Source organism: Gopherus evgoodei, chromosome 6, assembly GCF_007399415.2.
Source record: "Gopherus evgoodei ecotype Sinaloan lineage chromosome 6, rGopEvg1_v1.p, whole genome shotgun sequence".
NCBI lineage: Eukaryota > Metazoa > Chordata > Testudines > Testudinidae > Gopherus > Gopherus evgoodei.
Window position 1 is genome coordinate 78,877,410 of NC_044327.1, and position 22,322 is coordinate 78,899,731.

The following is a 22,322-nucleotide window of genomic DNA, read 5'->3' on the forward strand; positions in this document are numbered from 1 at the left end:
TATGACCTATGAACTATTTCTGAAAGAACTCTTTGCATCTACAAAGCTCACCATCTCTGCTACGAATCTGAATCACAAGATTGACTCCTGGTCTGTATGTATACTGATCTCTTAACCAATACTCTCTCTCTTTTCTTTTAAAATAAATTGTAGTTTAGTTAATAAGAATTGTCTGTAAGCATATATTTGGGTAAAATCTGGAATATTCATTATCCTGGGAGGTAATGTGTCCGATCTTTTGGGATTGATGGAACTTTTTTATGATGAATAAAATTTTCAGTAATCCTCATCATATTTGACTTGTGTGTCTGGGTGGAGGCCTAAGGCTGGATTATTTCAAGGGAACTGTGTTGTTGGGGCTTCTGGGTAACCAGTGAGGTATTACTGAAGCTGTTTTGTGCTGGCTTGGTAAATCCAAGTATTGGAATATCCATTCAGCTTTGGGGATTGCCTGCCCCATTCTTTGCAGTTCACCTTAATTGAGTGACCTCAGCTGGCTCCCCTGGGACTCCGGTCACACTGTGCATTTAAGAAAACTGGCAGATTATTCAAGATCCACCCAGAATTTCACTGTTGTAATTTACATTATTACCTGGGGTCCATTCCATGGATTCTTTTCTCATCTGCAGGTACTTTTTGCTATATTTTTCAATTCCTAGATAAGAAAAATGCGCAGTTATTGAATTCTATTTCATTTACATGCTATTAAACCAAGGCAATCCAAACACTGTATTATATGCTTCTCTTGATCCAAATATATATACACACACACCTTCATTTTATGCAGATGCACTTTCCATTGTGCTGATTATTAACATGTTTAACTGTACTACTATGAGCAGTTCCCTTGAAATCAATGGGATTACTAACGTGCATAAAGACTTGTCTATCCTTTTCAGCAGCACAACTGTGCCATGGTAGTGCATCAGTGAAGACGCTACCTATACTGATGGGAGGGTTCTCCCACCGGCATAGGTAATCCACCTTCCCAAGAGACAGTAGCTAAGTCAGCGGGACAATTCTCCCAGCTATCTACACTGGGGGTTAGGTGAGTTTAACAGCATCACTTAAGGGTGAGGATTTTTCACACCCCTGAATATTTACCTTGTAAAGACCAGGCCTCAGCATAGATGAGGATTTAGTCAGTTAGACCTCGCCTGCATGGAAAACTTTTACCATTTATACTGATCTAGTATACAGGTATGCTACACTGGCAAAAGCTCTACTGTCAACACAGTTATACTAGCAAAAAAAGTCCTTTTGCCAGTATAGCTTATTCCATTCAGGGAATTGGTATAAGCTAAATCTAAATTATGCCTCCCTTAAGAAGGTTTGCTGGTATATTTATACTATGAACCCTGTCTAGTGCAGACAACGTCTTATTCTGGTATGTGGCTTTTTTTCAGCATGGCTTAATCCCTTTCCCAAGCAACATAAACTTAACTGAAAAAATGCATTCATATTGAAACAAGAGTGTCTACATGAAGAGTTATTTTAAATCCAAACCTTAGATTATAATGAAAAACCTTCCCATGTAGACAAGCCATCCCTCAGTAAAAAAAAAACACACCTGGGACTGGAACTTTGGCATTCTTGACTGTTAGTCCTTCTTTATTACTATAAACCATAATGCCGTAAAACAAAAAATAAATACCCATTCAATACAAAATTATTAATTTCTACTGCAGTAATGCCTAATGATCCCCAAAAGGGATGGCCCCCTGTATACTAGGCACTGTACTAACAAACCACCCCAGAGAGCTCAGAGTCTGAGATTTACCAAAAGCACAGAGTAAATAATGAGACAAATTAGGATGGTGGGAGGTGGAAAGGTAACAGTACATGAAATTCTAAATCAATTACAGAAGTCCCTTGACTTACGCAATCGTTCTGTTCCAGAAAGCCTTGTGTAACTTGAATTTTGCATAAGTCAGAAACATATACTTGTACGTTATGCAAAAATTTCCGCAACTCAAACTGGCTTATGGAACTTTTTCTGTAAGTGCAAATTTGCATAAGTCAGGTCTTGCATAACCTGGGGAGTGTCTGTTCATATATGATGCCCCATTATTTGGGCTTCCAGTCTGTTACCAAGGCAAATGCAATCACAAGACGCAACAAGTGGAACAAAAGCTCATGTTTAAAATGATGGGGCCTCAAGGGGTACCTAAAGTAATTGGTGCTGGATATTTTTTGTATGAACTCTCAATGTCAGGAGAGGAAAAAACAGAGGCTTTGATTTCAAGATGAAGCTCATTATGGAAGAACATTATTGCATCTGTTAAAATCAGAGTGGATTTGATTTAAATCACGGTTTTCTACATAAAAGTGCATTCTTGTTGGTTGTGATAAGCTTAATACATATTTTTCACAACTCAGAGATAGATGTAGGTTTCATTTTTAGAAGGCACACCATTTACATTTTTAAACAGTGATGTATTTTGAAAACTTTTCAGATTAGTTTTACAGCTATATCAGAAAATGAATGATTGGTTATTTCATTTATCAAAGATACCTGAAGCAGCTATTTATGAAGTCATTGGTAGGTGAACTATCTCCAATTCAACAGGTTAATCGTTAATATTTGGAGGATTTTCTTGCCATGCTGTATTAGGAGGAGAACATCACCCAGTAGACATTTAAATTGTTTTATTTAACTAAAACAACATTAAGTATTCTAGATTTTTTTCTTCACCAGCAAACATATAATATTTGAACAACACAAGCATATGTCCCTCGCTTCTCACATTTATCTTCAGACTTCTCCTTGTCCAGATCTATTCTACACCCAACAATCTTCTATTCATTGAACTTTTAGAGAGAGGTAAAGGATTGACTCTGTGTACACAAATTTACAGAGAGACAACAGAATTGAGATCTGTTATTTCTCAGCTCTATATATGTTACCTCTGGAGACACAAATCCACAGTCTGAGAACTGCAAAACTAAGCAGCTGTGATGGTATCTTCTAGACTGAACACTGAGTCCCATTGGGTAGATAGAAAGATTAACCTAAATCTATACAGAAGCCTGTGGAACCCCATAAGATTGAGTCCCTAATCCATGAACATTGGAATTCATTTACAAAACTTTTCTTAAACATTATGTGAATATATTGTCTCATACTACATAATAAGAATTTATAATCCCTATTCTATAATGAGATATCTTTGAGCTATAATGTATCAATTAAAACTATCTTTAGATAGGTTTTTTCCTCAAAAATCATTTTATCAAAAAAATCCAAATTTAAAAAATCCGATTTAAAAACAAAACAAAAACACACCAATGATTTTTATCCAATCTGGCTAATATATGCAGTAAAATCTGTGTGCACCAGTGACTGATCTTAATCAACCAAAGCTACTAGGCAAATCCAAACTCAGCAGCATAGCTGCTCTTATGCTCTTACTACAGTGACGGAAGGGTTTTTTCCATTATTGTTGTAAATCTACCTCCGCAAGAGGCGGTAGGTAGGTCAATGGGGTTTGGGTTGGCTTAACTACCATTTTTCATACCCCTGAGCAACCTAGTTAGGTTGACCTAGGTTTTAGCTGTAGACCAGGCCTTCATAGTTTGTAAAGGCACCCATCTTCAGGCTAATTAAAATGTTTCAAAAGTTATCATTCATTTTAATATGGATGTACTAAATTCAGGAGAAAGCAGGCTGGACAATATTTTTCAGCATGATTGATAATAATGATATATAGTAGGCAAGAGAATACACTTGTGTTTAAGTAATATCTTCTCAGTTCAGTTGATGGATGTTACCCCAGTTCTTATACATCATTGCTCACCATATCCCAAATAAACAAGAATGAAAATTAAGTTCCTGAATCCAACAGCTCGAATCATGTATTCCATAGGCTCAAATGTATATTAACATTACAAAAAATCATACTAAAAAAAAAATTATCCACGAGTGATATTGCCAAGATGCAGTATCCTCTCCCACATCTTTCTTTTGCCATCTTTGCCATTTTAAAGCATTTCATAAGAGCATTTGATCATTTTAATACAAGAAAACAAAAAGGAGCGAAATACTCCTTTCACCAGTTAACTACTTAATGACTGTGTATTTGATAATCAGGGTCAGGTGTGCTAATGGGTCTAACTTCTGTAAGGAGAAACAGATTAGATCATCTGCTACTGCAGGATTCTTACAGCTTTGTCTGTAATAGCTAGTGCTGGCCTCCATCAGATACAGGATACTAAACTAAATCGGCCTTCAGTCTGACTGAGTGGGTAATTTCTGTGTTCCTTAAAGTCCCCAACCAACATCATTTACCATACCTGGTAGTCAGGCTAGGCTCACAGGAAGATGGTGGAATTGACAAAAAAGGTTGAATAGGGAAAAAATCCACTCTGAATAATGAGAGCCTTCTGTGATTGCTAGATTTTTGATACCCCTGCAGTGAAACTGGGAGGTACTTGAGTCCTTTGTTTTCCCCAATGCAATTTTCAAACAAACACTCAGAAGCTTTGATTTAAACAACACTAATCAACAAACTACTGAAAAGATAAAAACATATGTATTGGATGTCAAATACAATATGTCAGCCAACACTGAGAAAGACAACAAATATTTTCAAAATTACAATGGAGTTTTATAAAGGTTTAAAAAAAAGGGGTGGGGGGGCAGATACTATGGTCTAGGTGAAACAAGCATAAGGCTGGCAGTCAGGAATTCCTGATTTCTAATTCCACATCCACCACTGATTCAAGGATTGGTAAATCTCTTCACCTCTCTCCTTTTCAGCTTTCCCATCTGTAATACTACTTATCATACCTACCTATCTTTCAGGGATGTTGTGATGATTACAAAGGAGCACTGACTAATTTGGGCTACTTTTTAGTTACAGCAAATGTAGATATTACTTGTAACTCTCCTAGGTGCAAAAGTTTCATCGCAAAATGTAATTTTCAAGTTGACATTGTCCCTTTCACTATTCAGTGTCAGTACTACAGATTGAACATATAAAGTGCTAATTATTACATTTTTCATACACAAATACATTTTGCTATTTTAAAAATTATACTGATGCAGAACAAACCTTGATTTTCATCTTCTTTTTGCATAAAATAAGGCATTTTTTTCATACTTGCTCTAAATTCTTGCTTTAAGGCCAACATATAATCCTCTTCCTCTCCCATTTTCAGAGGCACTGGCTTAAAATCTGTTGGCTGTGTAAATTATTAAGGTGCATTATTATGCTAATATCCATTACATACAACAACACAAAAAGCTGCAGAAAAATGCGACTTATGGAGGAGTGCAATTATGTATTATGCTAGTTTGCAAACATGTTGTATTGCATTCTGACAATATGTTCAGAACTTTATATAGCATATTTTTCAGTTAAATTGTAAAAAAAAGATTTATTTCTTTTTAATGTATCCATTCATGAAAATCTCTATTAGGAAAGGAAGAAAACAAGTATCTAAAACATTTTCTTAACTATTAAAAAAACATAAAATTCTAATTCATCTGAATGTAGATCGGTGGAGCAAGGTGCAAATCATCATCCATCCCACCCTTCACCATCCCTCCAAATGTAGTGCCTCAGGCTGACTTAACCTGCTCTGAACCCCTTGCTTCTATCAGAGAACAACTTCAGCAATACCTCTTCCCAAAATACAGTTGGATCTGTGCTAAACATGATTAATCTGAACAATGCAGACCGGTTATTTTGCTTTTTTAAATTATGTTAGTTACCTCATGGACAGTCTAATATAATTTAACAAATCTGTTGTCAAGAATAAAAAAAAGTCTCTTTCCACTGCGGCCTTGTCTACATTAGAGAGCATCCTCTAGCAACAGTGAGGCTGTAGTATAGACAAGACTGTTTATAGTATCATCAGACAACAGTGTAAAACACCTGAATCCTGCCTACATAGTCTCTGCTGTTGAGGTTTCTATCACTGGGAGCACATGATTACATGGATTAGTTACTTTCAAAACTGATTGATAGTGTTTTAAGTTTTTTCCTCACATTTATGCCTGAATATGAAAATGAAGCACATTACACAGACATACAACATGCTCTTAAAATTAAGCAGCAAAGAATCCTGTGGCACCTTATAGACTAACAGACGTTTTGGAGCATGAGCTTTCGTGGGTGAATACCCACGTCCTCAGATGCATGTAGTGGAAATTTCCAGGGGCAGGTTGCTAGCAAGCAAGCTAGAGATAACGAGGTCAGTTCAATCAGGGAGGATGAGGCCCTGCTCTCCTTTACCCAGGAAAGCTCATGCTCCAAAACGTCTGTTAGTCTATAAGGTGCCACAGGATTCTTTGCTGCTTTTACAGATCCAGACTAACATGGCTACCCCTCTGATACTTAAAATTAAGCTTCTGTACTTACAGGAAACAGTGGAGGGGGCTTGAATGCTACTTCAGGTAGCGTTTCACCTTTGGCAAAGCCAATAGCCTCGATGTTGAAAGTAAATGCAGCACGTCCTCTTCCTTTCCCTGACCCAGACATTTGGAGTTACTAAAAATATTACACCTTTTGTTAGATTCTAGTTGTATCACAAAAAATAAAGCCAAAATTGAGACTGGGAAAAAGTCAAGGACTAATAAAAGGTATTTTTAAATTGCAAGACTCATACCAACTGTGAGCTCCAGCTTGGGAAAAAAATACTTCTGTCTAGAAATCAAACTGGACTCAAGAATCCATTTTTCGCTTTTAATCAAAACTGTGAGGCTGTTTTAAAACTAAGAACTTAAAAGAGATGGGAACACGTGCCAGCCAGTCCCGCCCCCGGCTACGCTGCCGCAGGCCGCAGTGGGTGCGGGCGCCGCGCCGGCTCTTCCTGGAGGGCGGTGGCCTCGCAGTGCGGGGCTGTGTGCGGCCCGGCATGTCGGCGCTGGAGTGGTTCGCGCACAAGCCCCTGGGCGGCGGCATCTACTGGATCCAGGAGCGGTTCTACGAGTCCGGCAACCGAGCCAACATCTGGCTGGTGCGGGGCTCGCAGCGCGACGTGGTGATAGACACCGGCCTGGGGCTGCGCAGCCTGCCCGACTACCTCCACTCGGCCGGGCTGCTGGGGCCGGGCGCCGAGGCCGGGCAGGCGGCGGGCGGGGGCAGGAGGCCGCTGCTGGCCGTGGCCACCCATGTGCACTTCGATCACGCGGGCGGGCTGCACCACTTCGACGAGGTGGCGGTGCACAGCGCCGAGGCGGACGCGCTGCTCCGCGGGGACAACTACGAGACCGTCACCTGGCTGTCGGACAGCGAGGTAGTGCGGCCGCCTAGCCCCGGCTGGAGCGCCCGGCAGTTCCGAGTGCAGCCCGTGCAGCCCACCCATGTCCTGCAGGAGGGTAAGGGGCAGCCCCGCTCCGCCGGGGGGCGGGGTGTGTGTGAGGGAGAAGAGTGGGGTCTTCATGCCGGGGGGAGGGCGAGCGGGGCAGAGACCGCTCCATAGAGCACTTGCGCTGATGTCTTTGTAGGGGTGTGTGTAAGATGGGCTGGGGTGAGTTGTGTGTGTTCTGTTGGGCGTGTATGCGAGCGTGTGCTTGCACACACGCAGAGGTTGTGCTGGACACTTGTGTAAGTCAACAGCACCTACGTGTCTATCTGTGTGTAAGTAAAGTGGGGCTAAGAGGGTGAGTTGTGCATCACTGTAAGGCAACAGGATGTAGGTGCATCAGTGTGTGCTGTATCTGTGTAGTACATCTGTACCGATACCCAGCATGTGTGTGCCTGGAGAGATGAGCTCTGGAGGTTCATCTACATATGCGTGCCTTACTGTGTGTGTTTGGGGGGTTTAAGAAAGTACATCTGTGTGTCTGCACTACTGTATGTGGGAGGTGTTCATATGCTGTGTTTGTCTTTAATATACATCCATGCGTGCACATCTGTTGTATACCTGCATCAGTTCACCAGTGTTTAGTGCTACTAGATTAAACATCAGCTTATATACAGTGCATCATGTTTATATGTATCTAAATATATACCTCACGTTTATAGTGTTAGTATATTGTATGGCACTCGAATATAAAACATTTTTTTAATATAAAGGGCATCAGTGGATATGATATGCTGTCTGAGCTGTATTCATATATCTTTGTACTACATATAGTAATCAGTCAATTTATATGAAGTGAATCATATATAATGCATCAGGATGTATGTTTATGGTACATGTCTGTATAGTACCTGTGCATCAGTGTACCTCAGATTTCAGCTAAAGGCTTGATTCTGTGCAGCCTTGGCTTTGTCAGTCTTCTACACCTGTGCAAAGGTGTATAATGCTACTAGCAATATGAATCTGAGAGAATTCTGATTTTGGTATGTTTTACACCGACTTTTCACGTGAATGACTGCACAAGGTGCAGGGTAGTGGAGAATCAGGTCTGTGGTTTACTAAAGGAAATTATTTGTTATCAACTGAATAAGGCAAAAATTATTCTTCCACGTTGGTTACAATTCTGACTTTCCTGCATACCTCTGGGGAACAGAGGAAAAAATTATAATGCTCCTCTTTGATCTAGACAGATCCAGTGGGGAGCAGGCAAATCAGGAGCTGATAACACTGCCAGGAATGGTGTCACCTCTCAGTTTTGTCTCTTCTGTTACAGGAAGTCTTTTCACTGAGGGTGAACAGAATCTGGATATAAGGCGAGAATTGTCTATCAGTCACCAATAATTTGGAGAAGATGTGATGATGTGCATTCTTCCATCATGTACAGTAGGGGTAGTCAGTAGGCAGCCCCGGGGGACAAAAGTGGTTTGTCAGATGCTTTTGAACAGATTGCAAAATCTTTGTATTTACTACCTATTTTCATTACTGGTTTTGTATTATTTTCTCTGGAGTCTGGACCTTGACTATACCGTGACCAGGAAATTTGGACCATGACAAGAAATAATTGATTACCCCAATGTGCAGTTTCATGATGGAAGTAATAATTCAACATTATTTGTTAATATGAAAATTTCATGGTGAATTTTCTTTCAGAATCTCTTTTGACCTGTGCTAGCTTTTGTATTTTGAGTTTGGTTTGTTTGTTGGATGGGCATTGGAACTGACTTACAGATAACAAAAGTGGGGAAGATCTGAGATTCCGAAGCCTCAACTCCCCCTCCTTAATTATTTTATACTGAGAAATCTCCCTCTATCGCAGTAACAAAATGACTAATAGGTATACCTATATTTTTCCCCCATTGATCTCGGAGCAAAGGAAGCAAATTTAGCTTTATTCATTCCTCAGCAGCAAAGAAAACTGGCAGCGAATGTGGAGTGAAAAATAAGGTTTCAAATCTGTGATAAACTATATCATGGATGATTGTCAGCTAGGACTATCCTCCTGATGAGGTTTGTTTGGGCTGCAACTTTCACTTTGAAAGAAAATGGAATCTAGCCAGATGAAAAGCAAGGAGCTGGTAAATATCTGAAACCAGGGGGCTTTTGAATTGAATACTTCAGCCTGCTGAGTATAACTATTTTTCATTTCTGCAAGTAGTATTTAATTACTGTGATGTGATAGTTCTTTCTTAATACTAATAGCAAATGTCTAATGAAATATATTGCCTAGTTTCGTAAAAATTTATGCGGATTGGAGATCTAATTGGATTTAATTCCCAGACTGTTCTTGAACAGAATAAAAGGAATTGTGTGCAATCTTGTATTTTAATTATGAAGATTTCTGAAAAGGCTGGATATTATTTTTTCCTTCTCCTCAGGTGACTGTGTAAAAAGCATACTTGTGGTAAAATATTAAATAAAAAAGATATTGACCACTCTGGGATAGTTGTAGCAATAAAACATTTTAAAATTATTTAATTCTTCCACTGGGTGAAGTAGGGCACTATGTTTCATTTAATAAAGCATCCCCCTTCCCACAATGTATTTAGGTAATGTTTTTAAATTGTGCAAAGGATGTATTTGTTTGTACAGTTAAAATATCCCTAGTGACCTTAGAGATAATATTACTAGTTTTCCTCCTTTTAGAATACTTTATAGCAGAGAGGGAGAGACATTGGGTGAGTAATGTCTCTGCATAGTTTGATAAGAGAGCTGGTTATAAAACAAGTGTGTATATGAAGATAATTAAAATTGGGGATTGATTTCTCCTTATTGGAGGTAATAGTTTAAACTTTTTAAAGTGTTCAAATTGTAATAAATTATGTTTAGTTGGATTGCTGTGCTGCCCCCTCCACTCTAGCAATACAAACCCTTTATTTCTGGAAAGTAGTGAGTGGTACAAGGTTGGAGAAATCAACTTTTAGCTGTGTAATCACCTGTTGATTACACAGTCTAGCCTTTTCTTATTCTATACCTATTTAAAATCTCACTTAGTATAAGTTGTTCAATTTCAACTGTTTTTCCATATCTTGTCTGAATTTGTTGTTAAAATGTGAACACTTCTCTTCTCCCTCTATTTGAATGACTGTTGGTTTTAATATTAATAGGTACCATTCTCTTTTTAAGAAACCAATTCCATGGTATTTGGATTATTTGAACTCCTTGGCCCTAGAACTGTTTGTGATAATTTCCATGCTGATTTTGTGCCTTATGAAGACTTTTTTTTTGTTGATTTACAAAAGCTGAATTGCAGATTTAAAAAAACAAACAACCCCCCCCCCCAAAAAAAATCAGAAGTACACTGCAAAGTTTATTACACTCTATACAGATGCGGGAATATAGTAAGGCAAATTAAGGGTCTTACCAGTTCTGAAAATGTTGACAGAATCTCAGGGCAGGTCTGCACTTAAAACAGTGCAGCAGTTGGAAACCTTAACTCGTGATTTTTCTGAAACAACATCAGTTTAGCCATTTTACATGTATGTAGTACTTGATGTTTGTCTAAAATAGCAATGTTAAGTCAGATAACAAATGTATACCATACTATACAAGGTATGCAACAAGGCAGAGTTAACATTCTGTTAGAAACTTTAGCTCTGAATTTTGTGACCTATGTAATTTATCAGTCCTAACAATTAATTGAGGTTAGCTTTTCCATTTACATTAGTCATATGTAATCTCTCAGACTACTAATGCCACCTTAATTTGTTCATCATGTCTAAAATCTCACTGATTTTTAGCCTAAATTGTCTGTTTTATCCTTGCATTTTTTGTTCCTACACTCCTGGTGTACTTCATTTTCTTCAAGCCATTCTGATGATTGCGCCTTAATTCTGCAAGTGATTTCCTCCTCTTTCAATTCGGGCTGTTACATGCTGTTCATTTCTTTAGCCTCTTCTTTCAATTTTCTTTCTAGTATGATGTTACTTTGGGTCTGGGAAGTCCATTGGAGCACTTCACGGCTCCAGCTTCCTCATTGCCACTATTATTTCACCACTTTGGCTATTTTGTATCTTCTATATAAAATCATCAGTGTTCATGCTATTAAACCATTATCTAGGCCTTACATACATATCCTCAAAAGGGAGTTTGGCTAATGCCAATAGCCCTCCAATTAACTTGAAACTAACTGGGTAGCAGATTTTCACATAGAGACGATATTATTTCCCTATGCTATGGAGAATAGTCAAATCTGCTTCGAGATTTAATATTGTGATATTGGTGAGGTCTCAAACCTTTGGCGTGGCATAGCAGCAGTGATAAGTAGAGCCCTACCAAATTCATGGCTGTGAAAATCTAGTCTCCCCCAGGAAATCTGGTTATTGTAAGGGTGTCACGGTATTGCCACTCTTACTTCTGTGCTGCCTTCAGAGATGAATTGCCAGAGTATGGCGACTACTGGACCAGGAACTGGGTTTTGTTCCAGTTCAAGCCACCAAACAAAAATAACGGTTCAAATACTGGTTTGAGCCAGTTCAAATAAAATTTTAATCTCACTGGAAATAAATTAAAAAAGAGTTCAAACTTAAAATGGAAACTTTTTTTTGAATTTTGACCATTTATTTTTTTAACTTTAACTTTACATATGTTTTCCTAGTGGTTTTCGTTGTCAACTAAACCGTTTTTTTATGAACAATTTATTTGAGAGAACTAAAATAATATCTTCTAATATTTGCCTGTCCATATTGGATCTTTTCAGTGAAAGTTTACATTTGAGTTTGGGGTATTGGCCCTGCCTCAAGTTGGGCATCTAGAGAGGGGAGCTGCCCCGAAGTTGGGGATGGGTGGGAGGAGGCCTGGCTAAGGGGGAGAAGGGTTGGGTAGCCATTAATTCTCTTCAAGCGCAAGGAAAAAGATATTATTAATTTCTGGGACCAGGGAGTATTCCACATCTCTCCTCAGTGGGAAGTCCCAGAGATGGACCTTCTATCATTCTCTGGATCCACTGCTTCCACATGTGTTGTGCAAGCAGTTCCTAAGCTTCTCATCTTCCTTCCCACTCTTGTGGGCCTCATTCTCTTCTTGTTATACTGAGGCATGCCTTCAGGTATGCCTATTTGTTATCTTGTTGTCTTGTTTTATGTAGGATCACAGTAATTTTAAATATTTAAACCTAAAAAAAAAAAGTGAAACCTTTATTTTAACCAGAAACCCAAATAATTATTTTAAAGTTCAGGTTCAGTAGGTAGGACAAATTCATGGTTCAGGTTTGGTTCTAGTTCAAGTAAAAATACTGGTATGAACTGGTTCTTCTGTTCCCATTCAATTCCCTGGCTAGGACTAGATGTTTTGTAATTTCTCCTTAGTCTTTGGACGACCTAGTGCATGGTGGCATGTTAAACATCCTTCTTATTTTAAATTAGCTTCATCACTGTCATTACAAAGTTTCTGGATCATGGTTGCCATCCTTCAGGTTGTGGAAGACGATGGAATTTCCTTTAGAAGAATTAGTTAATATCACTCTTTAATCAGCAGCTTGTATGGAGGTATTTGTTGAAGTAAGTCATGTCTGTCCCTCCTCTCATAGTCTAGGCTTTAAAGTTGTAAATCTTACTTTTAACCACTTCTTTTTAACTGGAGATTTTTTAAAAAAATGAATAGAACATCAAAGTTCAAATGCTGAATTAGCTATACTGTCTGACCTGTTCTATATCATCAACCTGGGCTTCTGCTGAAACTATCAATGCAATAGCTATTTCACTGAAAAAACATTCATAGCTATGGTGATACTGAAACAGTTCTTAAAAATCTGTTTCAATATGAACTAAAATATGACTACTCCAACTTTCCTTTAATTTCATATATCTTAGTCAATACTAGTATTCTGAAATGTAGTATGTTTGGGAGCCAATCTTGCTTCCATTGTAATCATTTACATTGTTCTGTCACTGCAGATCTCAAAATAACTGTGGTGGAGTCCAGAGAGACAGCTCAATAACAATAAATTTTGGAAGACCATAAAATCCTCAGTATTAAAAATGCAGGAGAAACCAAAGTTGGGAAATCAGTAGATTTTTAGAATGTGTGTTTCTTTCTGCCCAAATTTCTTCATAATTTTTAATCAAGTGATCTGAACTAAGTCCCATTCCATGTTTTCTTTACAATGTTTTGGTCTTTTTAGAGGATATATAATTTTCTTACTGCATAGACCTCTATATACACTTTGGTTTTGGCTTACAATGCATAATAAATGCCTGTATTTTCCCTTAATATATTTAAATCTGTAGGGGACGTGATCAACCTTGGTGACCGACAACTGACTGTCATGCATATGCCTGGTCATTCAAGAGGAAGTATTTGCTTACACGACAGAGATCAGAAGATATTGTTCAGCGGAGATGTTGTTTACGATGGATCGATGATTGACTGGCTTCCCTACAGCAAGATAAGTGATTACATCACAAGTTGTGAGCGTCTTACAGAATTAGTGGACAGAGGTCTTGTGGAGAAGGTGCTTCCAGGGCATTTTAACACCTTTGGAGCTGAAAGGCTGTATCGTTTAGCTTCCAACTACATTTCAAAAGCTGGAGTTTGTCACAAAGTTTCTACCTGTGCCATGAGGTCCATTGCAAGTTTAGCTCTTCATGTGACAAATTCTAGAGTCACTTCTTAGTGTCGGTTCATTTTGTTAATATCAGCTATTGTCAAACCAAATGGCTTGTGAGCTAGTGTTGATAGAACGCAAACAAAAGCAGTATGTGTTACTAAAGAAAAGGCAGACTAATAATGAATGAGTCCTAAAGATTCTTATTTTTGCTTGCTTTATTATTTTATAAAATTAACTTCAGCTATAGCAATGCGAAAGCCACCATCTATCTTTTCTTCAAGGCATGTTTGCACTTGGATTATGAATGCCATTAGACTGCGGTTTGAAATATATTGTTTTATTTTTTATATTATTCTGATGGATACGTATGATATGCCAAAATGAAGAAAAGTTTGACATTCATGCCTGAAACTTAACTTTTTTATGTGGTGTTAGGTTAAAGGCTCAATTTGTGTTTAAAGTGTATTTTTAAAATGGCTGAAATGTAATTTAGCAGTTAGTGTTATATTTGAAAAGATAGCTGTAACAAGCCATCGTCCTATTTATAAGTACTGAATTCAACGACCAGTACATTTAGTTTTACTTTTACGTGAATGTAACTTGAACTGTTTACTATTTGTTTATAAAGTATTTCAGTACATATTGTTGCTTTTAGAAGTAAAGTACATTGCATTTGAGTCTCTGTTGTTCCTAAAACAGATTAAATGCATCCATGAAAATTGCTAAGATATATAATCATTTCTTCATTAAAATTGAAGTTATTTTAAATTATGTTAAACAAGTTAGTTTATAGGTGCATAATTATTTAACAATTTAAACGGATACTGTCTGATTATTTTTATATATATATATTTTTACCTTCCTAACAAGTTTGACAATGTTTTGTTTTCAAATTTTGTTTTTCCAGTTTAGCAAATTTATTTTATCCACTATGTTTAAGTGGAGTTTAAAAATTAACCTGCTACTTTATTTGCAATTGACTTTATACGAAGAGATGGTTTTATGTGATCATACCAAGTTATATTTTGGGCTCTGTTCAGAAGAAAATACCTATGGACTTTCTGACCTAACATAAATTTTGGGAGAAAGAATGGTCTGCTATGGAAACTAATCACAAATTAATAAGCACTCTTGTCCAGAAGTTATGGAAGTGAAGATCTTGCGTAAATCATCTCTCCTCTCGTGACTGTTTACTTCATATATTCTTCACCAAAAGCAGCACTGCAAATAGAGTTTAATAAAGGCATGACACACATTTATTTAGATTTTAACAGTGCCTAGTGTAAGCTGGAGCAAAATTGTAAGTGGGCAGGACAGATCCACCAGACTGTGGCTAGTCAGAGGACAGGTTAGCAATGATATGTTCTGATTTTTGAGGAAGAAATCTAAATTCCTTTATGTGATTATGTGAAGGAATGTTTACTGTGGATGATAGTTCTTCCTGAACTAACATCAGAAATGAAGCAATTTAACTCAGTTGCTACTTTTCTTTAATACCAGAGAAGAGAGGCAAAAAAAGTGGGCCTAAAAAGAAAATCACTCAGTGAAGGGCCACAAAATAAACTTCAGATCATAGCCTCTCTTCTTTTCAGTTGACTGACATTTTCTCTTACCCACATATGCTCATTGCAGTTTAAATATTATTCTGGAAAGCAGGCAGATTGTCAAGTGGAGAACTGTTGTGGGAAGCAGAAAATTCAGAATGCCTGAAGAAGCATATTGTATCTACCAAAGAAGGTTGGTTTTACATTGAATTGTCTGGGTGACTTGCAGCAGCTGTTGGAACAGGAGACTTGTGGACTCCTTGATTCAGTAACTGCTAAGAAAGGATGTTTTGTACTGTTTAAACACAGAATTTGTGCTCCAGCATCAACTATTTCATACTACAGAGTCCTTAAATTCTGACTTCACTGGGTGTTTTGCCAGTGTCAAAGAGCAGTAATTATCAATAATAGCAGTAATTGTCAGATTTTTTCCTCCATTAATTTTTGCCTAAATCAGTAGTGGACCCAGTATAAATACAGTCTAATAGTCACAGAAAATCATAGTTTTGTGGGTCTTAAAATAGCAACTATTTTTATATTATAATAAAAAACTTGTTAGGCAAGTAATATCCTCTCTATAAAATATCTGGAGGCCTTCCCGTCTCAGACTATATATTTTTTTTAATTGTCAGATTTTGATCTTAAGAGTTTGACAGTGTCCTTTTCACATTACTTAGATTAAATATATTTAAAATCGGTTAAGTTTAAGTATAGCAAAATTTGGGGTGATTAGAATTGTTGTCTGTAAAAAAGTCTGAAGCACTGTCTGTGTTAAGTTGTTTTCAATATTGTGGAGGTTTTACAGAAAATATTAAACTTGGTCTGTTGTCTATCAAAACTTTACTGATGTTGACTGTTTTTTAGGAAAAACTGTATTGCATCTTATTTAGCCATGGATACTCATAATAAAAGTGTTCTATCATAGTGTCCAGTTATAATTTCCATACAATTATATTTAAGAATTATACAATAAAGCGGTGCAGCAAAATAAAAGATATAGACTGCATAAAATACCTAACACATGCAGAGCAGAGGTTCTCAAACTGTGGTCTGAGCTCCATTCAGGTGGTCTGCGGATAGTTCCCTCTAAGGTGCGTGCCTGGGCGGCTACACACAAGAGAATGAAGGGCCATCTACCTAATTAGTGGAGCTATGCAGGCATAACTCTGCTAATTAGGTGCCTGTACCCTGGAGAAGACACACATAAGGTGAGGTGGCGGCCTTGGGGGGAATAGGGAGTTGGTGTGAGTGGACAGTGGAGTGAGAAGAGGGGGTGGGGGGAATCTGGGACATGCTATGGCCTGAGAAAGAGGCGACTTTCCCCACTCCAGGGCTGTGGCTGCCTGGGAGAGACAGCCCTCCTTCCCAGCCCCAGCCCAGGGGCTACTGTGGTAGGGGAGAGAGGGAGACGCCCCTCGCCCCTTCACAGTGCAGTAACAACCTCCCTCCTTCCCAGCCCCAGCTCGGGGGCTGCCATGGCAGGGAAGAGAGGGCACATTCATTGCATTAGAAAGGTAAGACTACTGATATTAAAATGAGTTGTGTGCTTTTATTTGTTGAACAAAAGAAGTTAATTAAGGTTTTTTTATATAGCACTTTTATCCAAAGCACTTTACAATAGTTAGCTAATGGTACAAACAACATTTGGAAAGATCAATAAGTGGTCTGCTGAAACCCTCAGCAATTTTCAAGTTGTCTGTGGGGGGAGGAAATTGAGAACCATTGCTGTAGAAAATACAGTAGTTTCAATGTAACATGCATATAAAGATCCCACATACAAAGGCTTTTAGTCTTAGTGTAGTCTAACCCTGCACTTAATACAACATAGTATAAATGATCTCTATATACATATAAAACACCATCATCATATTCAGATTTAAAAAGAAAACATTTACTTAACACTAACACTTAATATCCAGTGAGCACTGGCCAAGTGGGCAGTGGAGAACCCCAGGCATTCTTAAAGAAAATAATTTAAAATTACTGTTACATTCACACCAAAATCCCTCTGACTCATCTTAGGTCTTTCTGGTGTGTCAGTATAAAAGACGAAGATGTCTGTGCCTGGAGAAGAGTCTAGCCGATAATGACATTTTCTTCTGTCTTTATTTAAATATATATCATAAGGTTGAATTGCATCATTATTACAAACATATCCAATTCCCTGTTCTTCCATACAAGTCTCAAGTTCAATGGTTTTTCAAGTCTGCTTTTGTTGTATTGCCCAGAATTTGTGTTCTATTGATTGAATCACACTGGTGTTGACATTTGATACAATAGGGGATATCCATTCAATTTGGGCATCAGATATCATATATGCAGTTGCTTGGTTTAATTGAGCGTTGTATGTGAAGTTTACCATCTTCCACTGAGAATAAAGGTGGTTTGTTTTTTTTTCAGCCTCAGTGGCATATTTCCAGATTGGAATTTTACCTATAAAAATAAGAAACACTCATTCCATCTCCTATAATACCTTGAAAGCATTTTCCTCTTTAAGTTACCAACGTTTCAGTCTTAGGGCTTGTCTACATGTGAAAATTAATCCAGAATAAAAGGGGGTGTGAATATAAAGCAGATTTAACTGTTCCTGATTAACTCCATGTGTGGAGGTTTTTAATCCCAGAATAAGAGTGCATTATTCCAAATTACATAAATTCAGTGAATTAACCTAATTTGGAATAAGAAGCTCTCTTATTTTAGAATAAGAATGTCCACCATGGAACTAGTCTGGAATAATTCCCCATGTAGACAAGTTTGAGCAAGCTGTCCTTGTCACGTAGCCAGTGTGTCATGTCAGTGAGGGTATCAGTTGCATCTGTAATAAATCAGAAATAAAGCTAGGTGTCCGTGTATTTTTGTCAATGAAATAGCATGTCTCAGCACCTCTCCGAGTGGTCTCCTGGATTCTGAAGAGGAGGGGGAACAGAATAGTTCCTTGTGGGAGCCCACCAGTGAAGACTTTGCTGGAAGAGAAGCAGTTGCCCCTCATTACTCTCTGAGCCTGTTAGAAAAAAATGATTGGAGCACTATTGCTCTGCTGTCTGGTTCTGCAATGTCTTGCAGTTGACAGTCAAAAGTTGTGGAGAGATTAGGTATTATGAGATCTGAGATTGTCCTCTCTCTTCATGCCTTAGTATTACTAGGGCTGTCTCCATGCCATGTTCTGGTCTGAAGTTGAATTGCAGGGCATCCAAGATGTCAGCAAAAGTCATACCTAGTTGAATCTCACTGCTAAGGATGACATTTTCAAGAGCAGGAAACAAGGCATCTCCAGTGCTGGGTCCTGAACATGTACCACTAGTGATCAGAATGAACCTTAGTCCAACTGCTCTTAGAGCAGAAAAATAGCTGCAATCAAAGAAAATGAAAAAAGAAGGAAAAGGCATAGGCAGGAAATTATGGATGAAGGAAAAAAAACTTTTCAAAGTTAAATTAAGGACAGAACAGAGTCCATATTGACTAATTTTGTGTTTCTTAATTATTGTATGTGCTGCCTAAGTACTAGTGATTTCAGTAATATCTCTCATGTCTGAAAAATTGTACTGTGTGGTATTTCAGCATTTCACTTCTAAGTGGAACCAGTAAGTGCAGAAGCATGGAGAACTGAAAAATAATTGGAAAACAGTAACTAAGTGTTATTTGAACTACAGCTGATGTTTGGTTCAAGTTATGGTGATGGTTTGGTCAGTTCATATTTTATGTAAATCAGTTAATAGAGCCTTAAAGAAAATACAAGCAAATTATAGTATTTTATCACTGCTATTCCTTGTCTATCTTCCGTTATAAACACAATAGTCATTTAATGTTCATTAGCTATAAGCCTAACCAGTGTAAATGCAAGTAAACATATTTGTTCACTCATTAAGATTCACCAGTCATTTCATAACAGGTGACTGAATAAGTGACAGGTACATGCCATCTGGTGGTTTACCTACATATGTACAGTTTAGAGCGCTACCATCATTCTCCTTTTTTTAGGAAATATTTTTCCAGTGTTGTCCTTTGATAACTAGCAGAACAACAGTAACATTTAAAAAGATACTGAAAGGGAGCAGATCCCTCTGAAGAATATATCAAAACATGAAAATGAAACTACATGTGAAGTTAGAAATTTCAAGATTTGGCTAAATAGCTGCAGAATGTTTTTCTTCATTTTCAAACCATCTTATCACTGTGGTATCCAAGAGCATTTTCAGTGATTTGTTCTGAAAAATTAATATATAGTTCCTCAAGCTGCTCTCTTTCACTGGCTGCCAACAACATGCAGGGGCTATTCCAGTAGTTTAGAGATTAGCTTCCATTCTGTGTGTAAGAGTGCATGAGTAAGGGGGAAAATATTAAACAAGGTAGTAGAGAGTAAGGAAAAGGAGGAAAAAAATAAGGGCACAGAAAAGGCCATACTCAGGAGGGAGGGAAGCCTAGGATAGAGGGCAAAGCAGAGAAAAGCAAAGTGGGGAACAAGATGACAAAGACCACCAACTGTAAATGGAAAAGAGACAGGAGCAGGATTTGCCTACAAAGGGAACGGAGGCCATGCCCATGCAATAGTAACAGAGGTGCTCTAGGAACACAGACTGCGGTGAGTATGTGATGTGGGAGCTGGAATGGAGATCCACTATGCACATCCCATATACAGTCCACCAAAGATCCATTAGCTGGAAACAAACTTATTTTTCTACTGAGCTGGGCTGGATTCAGACTGGTGACCTAGAGGGGAAAGGCTTTAATATATTAGTAGTGTTCTAAGGCATTGAGCCCTCCCATAACAGAATACTTAAGAAGGGGTCCTCACTATTGCTGACCTCAACATTTTAAAAATCATGAACCAGACTCCAAAAATCATGAATATAAAAGATGATCCCGGTCTATTGTCTGATTTCTGAACTCTTAAAATTGTCTCACATGCATTGAGGATGGGCAGGATTTCAGAGATCATAAGATAGACCATAATCATTTTTTTTATTTTTATATATATATAAATATATATATATATTATTATTTTTGGAGTCTGGTTCATGACTTTTAAAATTTTGAGGTTGGCAACAGTGATTACAGTGTTGCCAAGTCTCTCAATTTTATAGTGACAAGGACCATTTTGGTCCCCACTGTCAGAGCTTTTGCTAGAGGACCCAACTAAAATCAAGGCCCCATATGCTAGGCACTCTTCAGCCACATAATAAAAGAGGCTTGGTTTCTATGGGGAGTTTAAACAGAACTAAACTGAGTTAATCTGATTTGAAAACACCTGTGTACAGGGGATGCAATTAATTATAGCGCACTGACTGCATTTATCACATTCTGGAGTCCTTTTGAAGTGTACTAACTTTGCTGCAAATCAAGTTAATTCTGTCTACTCATGTGTAGGCAATGCTGCTGCAAACTGCTTTGGCAGTCTTCCAATTCTTATCCTACTCTACTTTTCAGGTAACCATTATTGAACTCTCTGTTTACCTGCATGCCCTCCCCTGTTCTGGGGTCAAGTTGACCAGATGTTCCCTCCCCTGTTTATAAGCTGGAGTACAGACAGATTTTGTCTATTTGCTCCTGGATTCCATTTTATCACAATAGCTGTGATAATATTCAAGGAGCCCTACAAGACTGAGTAGGCAGATCCTGTGAAGGGAACCTTGGCATGTCTTTTTATAATTTTTGTAATTTAATATTTATATTTTATTATGTTATAGTGTTGTACTAACTTCTGTTCGAAGTGTCCCATAGCTGCAGCTATTCTAGGTGGATGCACGCTAGAAGATTTTCTGAGGCCCAGGTCCCTGCCTCGCTCGCTCGCTCTATCAGCCCGTGCTATTTGTCCCTTGGTCTTCCATACACCTTTTTAAAATGGTAGATACGCTGGCCAAATAATTGGCCTCTATCTCATGATGAAGCCCCAGTTAGTGGCCACACTCCGGAAGGCACATGCCTATGTATCTATTTTTATTTCCCCTTCCCTTTGCTTGGCAAATGATATCTTCACTTCCCCCATTTGCCACCTCAAAATGGTGGCTGGCAGCATATCACAGTTGCAGCTTTTATCTCCTCCCTCCATGCAGGGGATTCAAATAAGGAAAACATTCTTTTGTGAAAATTGTAATGTTTACTGAGGCAGTGGTTACAGAAAGAGAGTTTGGTCAGTGTTCTCACTTTACATGAGGTAGACATTGACACTGAATGTCTGTAAAAGTGACAGAGTACTGATCCCCTAACTCCACCAGAGAGGTCCTTTGAGGCCATCTGCCTGTCCCAAGTCAGGATAAAGGAGGAGGGTTGGGCGTGGGGCTAGCAACTCCACCTCGTAAAAAATCAACCTGCTACAGAAACCCCAACAATAGAGACAACAGAGACTTTTACCCTGGAAAAAGAATGGTCTTCAACTCGAAGATGCATGACGCTGGGTGGTAAAAACCATGAGGAAGCCACTAAGCCGATTACCCTTCTTGCAACCAGGAGGATTACCATAGGCACATGGAACGTGAGGACCATGTATGAGTCAGGAAAGACGGCGCAGGTTGCAGCAGAGATGAGGAGCAACAACCTGACCCTATTAGGCATCCAAGAAACACCTGGTGACACGACCTTCAGACTGATAGCAAAAAAATAGGCTATACCTGGAACCAGCTAGAGCAAATGGCCCAGGATAGAGGACTCTGGAGATCTGTGGTTGGCGGCCCATACCCCGATTGGGGTGACGGGCATGAGTGAGAGTGAGTGACTGATCCCCTACAAATGCCCTGTAAACACTCATTCTTACAGACTGGTAACAGTGAATGCTTCAGGCAATCATTGGAGAACACTATTTTTCTCTGCACGTTCAACATGTCTATAGGGGAGATAAAGCAAAAGCTAAGGCTGAAAAATTGTCAGAGATTATGAGGAAGAGCTGCATAACCACCCCCTCCACCCCTCTCCAGGGACAGCTTGCAGTC

At 38.5% G+C, this 22,322-nt stretch overlaps 2 protein-coding genes across 6 annotated transcripts in view; one reads left to right on the forward strand and one right to left on the reverse strand.

The window, feature by feature from the left end:
* The window catches only part of POLR3G (RNA polymerase III subunit G), a 39,661-nt gene that overhangs the window by 12,096 nt on the left and 5,243 nt on the right, over positions 1-22,322 (reverse strand). For 2 of the 5 annotated variants that reach the window (XM_030565667.1, XM_030565666.1), the window contains exons 1-4: positions 10,673-13,529; positions 6,366-6,494; positions 5,055-5,184; positions 593-655 (exon numbers count right to left, since the gene is read on the reverse strand). In XM_030565667.1, the coding sequence (XP_030421527.1) occupies positions 593-655; positions 5,055-5,184; positions 6,366-6,485 (313 nt within the window). In that variant the 5' untranslated portion in view covers positions 6,486-6,494; positions 10,673-13,529. Of the gene's footprint in view, positions 1-592; positions 656-5,054; positions 5,185-6,365; positions 6,495-6,612; positions 6,692-10,672; positions 13,530-22,322 lie in introns of those variants that run through there. The other 3 variants (XM_030565663.1, XM_030565664.1, XM_030565665.1) reach the window with 3 other exon arrangements.
* On the forward strand, positions 6,782-16,326 carry MBLAC2 (metallo-beta-lactamase domain containing 2). The gene is made up of 2 exons (XM_030565655.1): positions 6,782-7,324; positions 13,536-16,326. The coding sequence occupies exons 1-2, from the start codon at positions 6,862-6,864 to the stop codon at positions 13,919-13,921; spliced, it is 849 nt and encodes a 282-aa protein (XP_030421515.1). The 5' UTR covers positions 6,782-6,861; the 3' UTR covers positions 13,922-16,326.

Excerpts from the sequence above, each read along its gene's own strand:
- MBLAC2 (XM_030565655.1), top strand. The coding sequence starts at position 6,862 with ATGTCGGCGCTGGAGTGGTTCGCGCACAAGCCCCTGGGCGGCGGCATC. Across the intron at positions 7,325-13,535 it reads CACCCATGTCCTGCAGGAGG|GGGACGTGATCAACCTTGGT; the intron begins GTAAGGGGCAGC and ends TTAAATCTGTAG.